Source organism: Schistocerca cancellata, chromosome 9 (genome assembly GCF_023864275.1).
Source record: "Schistocerca cancellata isolate TAMUIC-IGC-003103 chromosome 9, iqSchCanc2.1, whole genome shotgun sequence".
In the NCBI taxonomy this organism is placed as follows: Eukaryota; Metazoa; Arthropoda; class Insecta; order Orthoptera; family Acrididae; genus Schistocerca; species Schistocerca cancellata.
In genome coordinates, this window is record NC_064634.1 from 227,072,565 (window position 1) to 227,084,917 (window position 12,353).

General features: G+C 41.7%; 1 protein-coding gene across 1 annotated transcript in view; it reads left to right on the plus strand.

The window, feature by feature from the left end:
- The window catches only part of LOC126101300 (nascent polypeptide-associated complex subunit alpha, muscle-specific form-like), a 131,011-nt gene that overhangs the window by 37,731 nt on the left and 80,927 nt on the right, over positions 1 to 12,353 (plus strand). Inside the window, exon 4 of the mRNA XM_049911979.1 lies at positions 8,614 to 8,761. Within this exon, the coding sequence (XP_049767936.1) occupies positions 8,614 to 8,761 (148 nt within the window). The remainder of the gene's footprint in view (positions 1 to 8,613; positions 8,762 to 12,353) is intronic.

Below are 12,353 nucleotides of genomic sequence, written 5' to 3' on the forward strand. Positions count from 1 at the left end.
TCAAACGTCTTATGCACTCCACTGTGCACTACGTCACAGTCACTCGTTAATCAGTTGCAGTGGGGCAGAGCAAGTCACAACTGGTGTTTACACATGTTTTAATGTATGTCCAGAAGGTCATAATTGTATGCTATCAGAATAACGGTCCAGATTTGCGAGTGGGATCGATTGCTGAGGCTGATGTCTTGCAAGCATGCTTTTCTTTTCCCTTAAAATACGTGGTCAGGTTGATGATGTTTCCTTGTCAAACTCAGTCACCATCTTGTTATTTCATAATTTCGTTAAAAACCAAAGTTATTCCTTTTGATCCTGTCATAACGATTTGTAGCATGGGTGGAGTAGTTGTCAGTTTCCCAGCACGGTAAGCCTAAACTGTAATCTTGCTGGTGCGGATGACCTACGGTTTAAGAGAAGAAAGAGGAGAGGCTCCGCCTTGTGCTGTATCAGGTATGCTTCTCAGTCACGCGATATGATCTGCGATACGATACATTAAATAAATGTAATGCAGTGCGAGAGCTATCTATCTTCTCTCAGGAGTGATATGACAAGTAACAAGACACAGCAGGTGGCAACCTCCACTAAGCCAGCCTTTGATTCGAGACATGCTACGAATTAAGACATATCCAATAACACACAAAAACGTACACGCGCGCACATACACACACACACACACACACACACACACACACACACACACACACACATACATACATACACGCACTCACACACACAAACCCAAGACTCAAACACAATATTTACACTGGTTGTATACATATTAATTAAGTCTTGATATGTTCAGCTGCTCAAAGTTATATATATATATATATATATATATGATTGTTCCTTCTGACATCTCCGAAAGAACAGACACCACATATATATATATATATATATATATATATATATATATATATATATATATATAATTAAGGCGATGGCTGCCAATTATCTGCTCTTTTTGCATGTGAAACAAGCTCGATCTCTTACAGAAATTGGCGAAACACCTGCGAGTAATGAGGTTAATGGGCTAGGGTCACTACGTTAGCAGGGTATGGATAAGTTGAAACTTCGGGTCCGACTGAAGGCGTGCTAGAGTAGTTCGTGTAAGTGTGATGACCATTGTGTCCACACGGCGCAGAGAACAGCGTATCTACCTAGTAAGCAAGAGACTCCCGGTCCGGCACAAGTTTTCACTTCCCCTTTGATTTAAATCAAAGCCCTCTCGCAGCCAGTGTCTGTAATACGTCTATGTTTTAATTATATATACGTTTATACAGTGACACGTCCTGTGTTGTGCGTAGTGTCTCCATTCTAGTGGAAATTGTTGTCCACGAATCACTAAGCGTCACAGTTGTCGCGTGGTATCGCAATGGGCGGCCGAAAATTAAGTGTTCGATGTTCTCCTCCTTTTCAAGTTGTTGTGGGGGTTAGAGATCAGCTGTAATCGGTGGAAGTTCACTCGGAAACACCGGTGGTGCAAGCGGAGGCACAAATTGGTGACCAGGGATTTTCTGTGGTACATACCAAGTTAGTGCCACGGTCGTGCAGGGATGCTTGATATCATATCGGCATAATGTCTTCCTCCACACTTCAGGATAGACACCACTTACTCTTCAACGAGGCTCTCACCTGCTGCCACACGTCTTGCACAAGGTCTGTGTAAGGAGTTTGCCGGTACCTCTTTGCCTCATGGTGGATGACAGTTTTACAAAAAGGGTCGGCAATTTCATTGATATTGGTAACATGATGCCCCTTTACCTACACTGTGACGATTTTCTTGTTACGGTGGTATAGTTCTGCAATACAGTTTATCATCTGGTACTTCAAGTAAGTGTTGATACTGTTGATCACATGATTCTCTAAAAGCAGCAATGCTGATAGCAAATTTGTCGGTGTAACGACTTTATCTGTATGTAAGACGCTACCGTATTTAAGTCCCTGTTGTATTAAAGTGAGTCCCACTGTAAGTACTGATACTTACGGAGGGAAACGGAATTGGCCACTATGGCATGTCTGTTCGTCATAATATGCGTTTCAAAGGCCATCTGAAGTACATGATAGATCCGCATAGAGACCGTGAGCATGTTCTCTTCCACTTAAAGCCCTTTAACAATTGCGGGCTCTTATTAGGCTCCATGTATGGTATATCCATGTGAAGGTCTAAATATGTTGTCGTATTCTCATAATATATCACGAAACGTTCATATATTTAAAATAAGGAATTCACACTTTGGCAAGAACAGTGAGTGCTTACAAAGTACAAATACAATAAAGAAACCACTTCAGAAAATGACACGAAAAATATTGACAGGTACTTAAAGAAAGATAAATATTACTTGTAAACTACTAAACAGGAGATAGTAGCAAAGTGGTTGACAACGATCCGTTATACTAGAGGCTAAATTCTATCTGCGGGGTAATGATTTGAAATTAAACACAGCACTGAACCCATGAGAGCGCGGTCGAGGTGACAAAGCAAAAGTGGTTGCAATGTCTTCTTACCTCAAGGTGATTCAGATGGTTGCTTTCAGCATCCAGCAAGCTGAAAAAATGCACAGAGCAGTTGTTTTCTCACATTAATCTGAACGCAATCCACCGCCGGTGCCATTGCGCGTCTCTGGCCAAGATAATAAACAGCAAAACTGTAACTAGACTCTATGCGGTAGATGCTTAGTAGCCGAATATGATATTTGCTGGGGTCTTTCGAACGCATCACTAACTACGACCGCTGATTGTCGAAGCGTAAGTGTCGTTGACATGGCCTAGGAAATCGGAATGAGTGCACCTCGCTGAAGCCAATATTACACGACACACCTATCGTATACAAGTCTGCACCAGCGCCACAAGCGCACAAGTCTGGAACTACAAACTTTTTCGTTAGCTATGTTACGCGATACACCTAACATCCAAGCACATCAAGGGTACATATTTGGAAGGACAGGTTTTTTTTACGTCGGTTAACTCGCTGAGTGTGAAAGTTGCCACTTTTATGTAGCTGGTATCCACTCGAATCGACACTTCTGACGGACATAGTTTCGTATTTTTAAGCAGCTATTGTTTACATTCTGCACCTATAATGAAGTTACGTTATTATTATACAGAATTATCGACAAAAGTTTTCGTTTTACGTCATGTTGGTGCAAGAAAATTATTATCTATGTTTATGTTTTTCACAGCATTTTAGATACTGAGGATGCAATTATCTACGCAACATTTGCCGTGACAGTGTCCGCCTTAGTCTTTAGGAGAAGGGCAGGAAAACGAAGTAACGATAGCACTAGCAAGTCGGTTCGACCCTGGCTGGGCAGAAGGGCCGAAGGCAGGGACATATACTCCCTGTTAATCAAGGGGCTGAGGCCCGAAGATGTATAGGAATATAGGAAGTTCGTCAGAATGGACGTTAATTTGGGTTGTGGGGCGCTCAACTGCTTGGTTATCAGCGCAAAATGGGTGTGCCTTGTCGGCCGTAGCTAACGGGATCTGCACTGATGACACAGTAATGAGAGAAGCTATATGACAATAGTGCAACAGCAAAGATACAGACTGGCTTTTACAGTCATGACTGGTCGCGTCTGGCACAACTGATCTAAGTTTTGTTGCTATCCTCTCAACTTTATTCTTCCTAGCATACTGAAATAACACAAATGATGCAGTCAAATAAATCACACGCGTTACTTTTCCCAGTTAAAGTGATATGAACACATATAGAAGCTAAAACTATATGTACATTAAATTAAAAAATAGTTTCAGAATTAAACATTTGTAGACGTACCTTATTACGGTACAGCGTATCTATAGCACCGTACAGATGTTTTTCCTTGCTGTATGCCTCAATAAGCACGCATATACTTTCTTTGTTTCACATCATTTCTACACAAAGAAGCTATGGTTAGATATACTTTTCTCAACAGTAATACAAAAAAAGAATTTTCATTTGTTTTATTACCATATTTACAAAAAATTACTCATTGAAATTTTTTTAATATCACTCGCAATAGCCAAAAGAGTCCTTAAGAGCTCACTTATTTCCCGTCTACTGACCACGCATGAAAACAATAACAAGCAGAACGCCCGCTCGAAATGCTGCGCTCTGCACATACTGACGTACAGTTCTACTGTGCACGAGCGGATCCTCGGCAAAATAGAACGGTTCCTACTTCTCCACGATGTATAAACAGTCTGCTGAAATCGCAGCTTCACCGTTTCTGCCGCTAGTTGGCAGGCCGTGTACATCTGACTTGTGTGTCGTGGAATACCGGCTTAAGCTTCCGACGTCAAAAGATGTGTTTCCTACCAACTGCTGAGATGGACAGTGATCAAGTTCCGTCTGCTCCGATATAGAAAGCGGATAAAACCTGATTTGATGCCTACAGGAATCAGGGCGGATGTCTTCCGTACCAAGGCGCCTCTTTGAAGAAGAAGGAGCCGTTCAAATTTTTAGTGGACTCTAACGGTCGTCGCCATTTTCATGAAAACAGTACCTCCTTTCCTGTAGATCATAACACCGATCAGATTCTTGTATCCCGCTCTCCAGTACTCAAAACATTTGACTATCGTTGTCTCCTTTCCCTTCAATTCTTCTTAAAAGGGTTAATTTGCATATTAAGCATTGCTAAAACCGAAATAAAGTTTTTATCATAATCTGAAGTGCACCGGCATGTTAGTTGCAAAGAATGGATCCATATTCCGTTGAAATAATGTGTCTTTGAATAAAACTGGGTTCTCTGGCTTTCTTAATTGGTCTTAGTAACGTCACCGTTGTGCCCATTGTTTGTTTTGTAGTTTGATTGACATTAGAGGTAAAGGGAACCTCACAGAGGTGAATTAAGCGTCACCGTCAGATGGTGATTTGTTCACTCTAGACGGAATATCGGCATAACGTTTAGTCAGTGCACACAGTCCTCAACACACAGTATGAAGTTATGACTGACCATAGGGAAGATAAATATACTGAACGTCTCCCAGTAATTACTAAAAAAACGCATTCAGAATGTTATTAAAATTAAACTAAAAGAAAAATTATCGACAGCAGAATAATATCTAATTATACTGAAATCAATGTAAGAATAAACACTAATCATAAAAATAAAACTAGACAGAAACACTAAAGAACGAACCACTCGTCAAGAATTATTTGATAAACAAAGAAGGAACCTAGAAAATCATTATAAATAAGTATTTTAACATTAAGAAAAACCAAATGAACTAAAAAATCATTAACATGAGGCTCAATTACAGGCAGTAAACTAAGAAAGTCTAAGGCTATGCCACCAAGAGAAAAAACTGATATCAATTAACGAGGATAATAATCATAATCAGATTCAATAACTGGTATAACAGTTATTACAAATAAAGAAAAGACTTCATCGTTACCAGCTTAGTCTGTCTTAAAAATATGAAACATAATAAGGGAATTAACGAATTATCAGTGATAATGGGTTTACAAGTTTCTGGGATTTACATTCGAGTTGTGATTTTCCGTTTACGCATAATATCGATAACTTCGCTACTTATTTTTAACAGGTGACAATCGCAGATTTCGTTGTTCTCTATATGGAGTCCAACCACCCTTTGAACGTTACAACCTGCGCTTCACCATAATAGTTATTTCCCGGCGCTACCAAATGATAAAGTCGACAACAGAAATGCGTACCGAACACAAACTTTCTGCCAAAAGGTAAAAACCTGTAAGTAGGGGAAATGACGTAAGATAAAACTCTTCACTCTAAAGCTTCGTATTGAGCATGGATCCATGGGACAAGCGTGATTGAAGGAAAATGAGGTTGGGATTGAATGCTGAAGCTAAAACCTCTATCCCTACTGAGCCGGCTGCTGTGGCCGAGAGGTTAAGGGCGGTTCAATCCTGCCTCGGGCATGGATGTGTGTGATGTGCTTAGGTTAGTTAGGTTTAAGTAGTTCTAAGTCTAGGAGACAGATGACCCCAGATGTTAAGTCCCATAGTGCTTAGAGCCATTTGAACTATTTTCTATCCCTACTGATAAAATTATCAGCCTCTGTTACCCGTCTGCCTTCTCTATTACACTGTCCCATAAGTTCGTTCCTGCCCCACCATGCTGGTATCATGTATATCGTTTTATGCTCACAGGTGAGGTAATGTCCGGTGGCAGCTGATTAGTTGCCTATCTGTAATACGTGTAAGATTTCCGTTTCTTGCGTCTTCGTTCCATAGTTCTTCTAGTCTCGCCAACAGACATTCTGTTCTCAGAGCAGTACATGGACACAACATAGTAGACATCGCACGACTGAACTCAACACCATTTTCCGGAAGTCTGGCATGAGACTGCGTTGAAAACCATACGGGACCTGTATTCATCCATTCTGTGAAGACTGGAAACAGTTTTAAATGTCAACGGTTTTCCTACACCGTATTTGGTCTGCTAATGTGTTGTGTTTTTGTACACAACGTAATAATCAGTGTTACTACATATGTCACCATTTGCTAATGTAGCCGGTCGATACTGAGCGTCAGTGAGAGACGGAAGCAAAGGTCATTATTTTGTCAGGTAGGGCGGGAGGAAATGCAACACATTGTTGGCGGTGGATTGGGTTCCTTCCTTATGTGAGGCGTGAGTGAAACATTGGTGGTTCCACTATCAGTCATTTATTGACACCTAAGACCCTTTAAACAAACAGATTAATACAGTGTGTCTTAACTCGATCAATTCCTCGCGGGAGCGGTGCGGCGCGAGATTGTGCGTGACTGCTGACAACGGCGACGCTCGTGTTGCAACGGAGCGCCAGGCGACGTATTCTGCCATACAAAACCGTGCCCGTGAACCACTGCGGCGGCGGCGCGGTCTTCTCCTTGTGAATTCGCTCGTTGCTTTATTGACAAGTGGCTATGGCGTGGTGCGGAGTGCTTCGTCCAGGAATCGAATCAGCGACCCTCAGGTTCGGCGTCTTCTGGAGGTGTTCATCAACCTCTAGGTTCACAGATGACCCATTTGGTGAGGCCGCACTCCCTTCGTCCTCACCAGTCACATGGTTAAGTACCACACGAATTTCTTTCTGGTAACATCAGCGATGGCATCTTCTGCGTTGAGCTTTGGTGCGGTCCGAGAGCTACCATAGCGGGCGAACTTGTAGGAGAAAACTCAATTTGGAATATATCCGAGAAATGACTAATGACGTCGGATAAAAGTAGCTTCTGAAATGAGAAAGGCGGCAGTGGAGAGACATTTGTCACTGGCCACGTCAGACTATCAGAAGACTGAAGATCCAAAAGAATCATTCATCAGCCACCTAGCAATTAATGGAATGCAATATTACTTTTTTTATTTAAGGGGCTCCGGAAAGGCTCAAAATCATGAAAAGTTCAATTTTTACTTTTTTGCGTTTTCTGAATCTGCAGACTATTACCTTTTAATAGATATATAATTTATTCAATTCCGAAGACTACAACTATTTTTAAATTTTTTTGAAATGTGTTCTACATGGGCGTGATCCACTGTGGCGCTGTTAAACTGCTGTCAAATGGTGTTACTATTAACGTCCGTGTTCATCAGGTACATTTTAGTGATGTGAGATAAAGTATGCGTTGTGGCTAACCTGTGATGGTTCAATATATATCGCTGGTGTGATTGTCGATTGTTTCATGTTTATTTACTCTGTCGTTATCTCGAAAATATTCGTAATTAATTCGGTTTCTTGAGTCTCTGTTTTGTTGAAGTATAATAATGAGTAAAAGTAAAGTTATTAGAAAACCTCTGAAGGCTTTTAAGAAAAGGAGAAATGTTGGAAAGCCAAAGGTATGTGTTATTACTGTAAATAATAACATTCTGACATGGTACGAGCGATGCTTGCTTTAGACAAGGAACGCCTTCGGGCTGCAGACAGGGCTGTAAAGAGTCTAGAAATACAAGCAAGAGTAAACAGGAGGAGGAACGAGAGGAAGCTGGAGGAGGAGTTTGCAGAGGATGAAGATAATCCATCCTATGGACCTGGAATGCACTAAAAAGTTAATCCAATCTTTGTCGCTCGATTCCCAAAACTTTTATTTTCTCATACTAATTACATGTTTTCTAAGGATCTTCCAAACATATTTGTTTCAAACTTTCAGTAAATGTTACACAGTACCTTCTGCATAATTTAACACAGCATTTTTCCAAAAAACTGTATAGTTTTGAATATATACATAAAAAATTGCAAAAAAATGTTGTGAATTTTCATTACAATTGAAAAAAAAATCATCTTTAATAACTGAACTAAAATTTTGTAAAATCCCTGTGTTAAGTTGTAGCCCATATTCCAATAAATAATCTGTAAAAAGTTCAACTTCCTACCTCAAATACTTTGTGAGGAAAGATGTAATTTATAAGCGTTATCTTAACATTGAAAGTATAGGGCGTTCCGGAGCCTCTTAAGAAAAAAGCATTGTTAAAGACCACAGGAAAACGTGTATCGAACAGTTCTTAAAATTTGGTATGGGACAATTCAGTAACTTCGAGTGGTGTCAGTTATACATCAGACTACGGCATGAATCCGTAATGCCTGTTACGGTAGTTAAGTACGTGTGAGCTTGGCCGATACCTCCAGGGGTCAGTACTCGTGATGTGTGCTGGCCCGCGTGAGCAGCTGCTCGGCTTTCCGCAGGTCCAGCCTGTCGCCCCCGACGACGGCGGACGACTCGCGGCTGCACTCGGGTCCCTCCTCTGAGGAGGACTCAGCGGCTCCTCGCCGAGTCGCCGCCGGCAGCTCCATCCTCACACGGCTCGCCTCGCTCAAGCACGCTGGTCGGCAGGTAAGCCGCGCAACCGCCATCTGCCTCGTGGTCTGCCCAAGTCACCTGTATGCTACACCAATAACCAATTCCACTCTGATACAATAAAGTACATAGGCTATTTTCGTATTAGTTTTCTCCTCAGCTACCTTTATTGTTTACGTTATCTGCAATGGATTTCGAAGCCTTTCATTACTTTCTCTTGACGTGCTTCGGTATCTTCTAATGTGGGAGATGTCTCATTCGTCGATGAGCCCAAACATTATGATCTGTTCAATAGTGGGCTGGTCGATCTTTGGACTGTAATACAGCAGCGATTCAAAGTGACGTGGATGTGACAAGTTCTTGGTAGGTCCCTACAGCTATGTGGCACAAGATGTTAACGCACAGGTGACGCATTTACCGTAAATGTAAAAAATGATCGTATGGCATTGTTGGCCGGGAGCCCCCATTTTGGGAAGTTCGGCCGCCGTATTGAAAGTCCTTCTTAGGTGACGCCACGTCGGCGGCTTGCGAGTCAATGATGAAAATGATGATGTGAGCTGAAATGGCGCCCGATAGTCTCCCAGAGGTTTTCCAAATCTGACTAATTTGTTGGCCGAAACAACAACGTCAGAGCACTATCATGCTCGTGAAATCACTCTCACATGATTCTAGCCTTATGGTAGGGACGTTTATTCTCCAGGAAAATGCCATTGTGGTCGGTGAAGATGAAAGGAAGAAGCGGTTCCACAATAATACTGGCGTAACAGCAAACTTGAAACGTCTCTTTGAAAAATCGAGAGTGACAATGCTGGTAAACCTCTTACGTTATTTGATTTTCAAACAGCTGAGCAAAACTGAACCTACTCAGACGTTTCTCTCTTTACTTATTCTGATCAACAGTAAACTGACACACAACATTTTTAGCTCAACGCAATCTGACTTTCAATAATCCCAACAAAAGAATGGTCCTGACTAACAATAACCTATACCTTTCATGAATCACTTACCTCACAAAAAACTTCGTTACTCGAACTACTGCAATACAGCGTGCGCCAATACTGCCAGCTAAATAAGAGATTCTAACTACTGAAGCCACTAACTACTGATAGGCATAGTTAGCAAATGAAAGATTTTGAGGGAGAACAAACAATGTATTTACCTTATAGTTTACCTTAATAATGCCCAAAATTCATTATATATATATATATATATATATATATATATATATATATATATATCATGACATCCGGTCTTACAAATTTCCGTGTGTCCGTCAGAAAAAAGAAATTTGTAAGACCGGATGTCATGAAATATATATATATATATATATATATATATATATATATATATCTTACAAATTTCGTTTTTCTGACGGACACACGTTCAGATCGTCCACTCTCAAAATTCTGCCATCTCTCTCCCCACATCCACCACTGCTGGCGGTTCAGCTCCAACTGCCCAACGCTACAATAGAGATAATTCCAACAATGCAAACCAGCCACAGAATGCATACAGCCCAGTCAGTTATTTTCATGCAGAGCGCTACGTGGCGTTACCAACATAAAAACCTAAACAGCCTACTTACAAACTTTGCAAATAAGGCATCCCCAGCTGAAGGCACGCATTCATGAAAAATAAACCACATACAGTTCTTGTATGATCCTGTAATAGTACTGTAGGTCATCCAACGCTAGAGTTGCATCTTCAGGCACATCTAAATAAAGAAGAATAGCACTTTGGGAATTAAAAAGTTTAAAAGAATTTTTAGAAATGTCACTAATCTAGGGAGAAGATATTATAACATGAATGTACGTTTGTCCGAAGGAACTTGCATTGTAATTCGGAATAGCACAGGCACTGCAATATCATACTGATCTGGCGACATCAGGCAATCCACTTTCAAGTAAAATATCTCCCCTGTACGGAATATACATAATGGATGTACAGGCTGTAGAAGGCACATGCTTGACGACGTATGGAAGTTTGGGTCGGGTTGCGAGACGTGCACGGATAACCAAATGGTACACATTCGGCCTTCAGCTGTGGAACGGTTCCGTACGTACCAGCAGCTCCGAGTCGCGTTTCCAGGTCTATTCTTGTTACCGCTACGCCACGTTAGTGTTGTGTATCTTGCTTATGTTCTTGACAATCGATGGCTCTTTCTTATAGGAAAGCCAGGAACAATCTGCAGTTTGACGCAACGTACTCTAGATCCAAGGCCCATGAAGTACATAGATTTTTATGAGACGTGATACGTGTTGGTCCGGAAGAGCTGCTGGGTATCCACTTGTCTATCTTCTCCAGCGTTATGTATCTTAAGTCAACTGTCGATAAGGCCTGAGACAAACTTCTCAGACGCTCGGCTGGAGGTTACAGATTCTGCCACTCTGACGGAAATGTGGATGTGGTAACGCTTGAACGCACTAAACTGGGAATGCAAAATGTGCGCGCGTTGGAGATAGCATTTTCATTTCCAGCAGATTTCGTCTCCCTTACTCTCCGACCTTACGGCACAGTCCTCGGTCATACGGCCAAAAAATGGAAGACATTCGAAACTTACCCTGTTCTTAACGTGTGCGACAAGTCCGTACTGAAGAGCACCGCCATATACCTTCGTATCCGGAACCGACAAAAGGAGAGAACGCCGCACCTTTTATGCCGAAGAAATAGCACTGCTCTTCCAGCGAAAGGTAAAGGTCCCGAGTTCGAGTCTCGGTCTGGCACACAGTTTTAATCTGGCAGGAAGTTTCATGGATTTCTCTTGTTTGTCAATAACTATATTTACACTACATAGTTACATTTGTAGCAACTGTCTGTATCGCTTTGTATTATATTTTAAGAACCGTTTTTGCTTCACTGCAAAATTTATAAAGAAATGGAGTTACGAAGTTTTCATTGCATACTGTCGATACGTAATACATGCCCATGTTCTTTAATCAGATCCGCACAAGTCTTACGACTGCCGATAAAAGCCGAACTGATTCCAATATTCGACGGTGCACCCGTGTATGCCAGCAATAACAATAATTGTGTGCTTAAAAGTCAAGGGAAAGCGTTAATATTATGATTATCGTCTACTTTGGCATTACATTCAGTCGATAATCTTCTTCTTTTGCTACTGCCTTTATCCAGCATTGGGCGCAGGGTCGACAGGGTTAAGTACGGATTTGGCATAGTTAAGTTAAGGGGTGGCCGGATGCCCTTCCTGCCGCCACCCCGTATCCCCCGGGACGGAATTAGTGGACCCCCGCTGTCTGCGTCTAGTGTGAATCGTGAAATAGTGCGAATGTGTTTCAAATGTCGGCAACTCGTGTAACTCAGGCAGGACCAGCCAGGTATTCATCTAGTAGGATGTGGGAAACCGCCTAAAAACCACATCTAGGCTGGCCGGTACACCGGCCGCCATCGTTAATCCGCCGGGCGGATTCGATCCGGGGCCGGTGCACTTACCCGAGTCCAGGAAGCAGCGCGTTAGCACTCTGGGCTATCCTTGCGAGTACATGCAATCGATAATATTATTATTTAAATTATTATTACTGCCTATTCGAGACACAGTGACGCTATCAATATTGGCTGGAATGCACCATGGAGACGGGAGATGTATGATATCTACAAGAGCTACAGATCG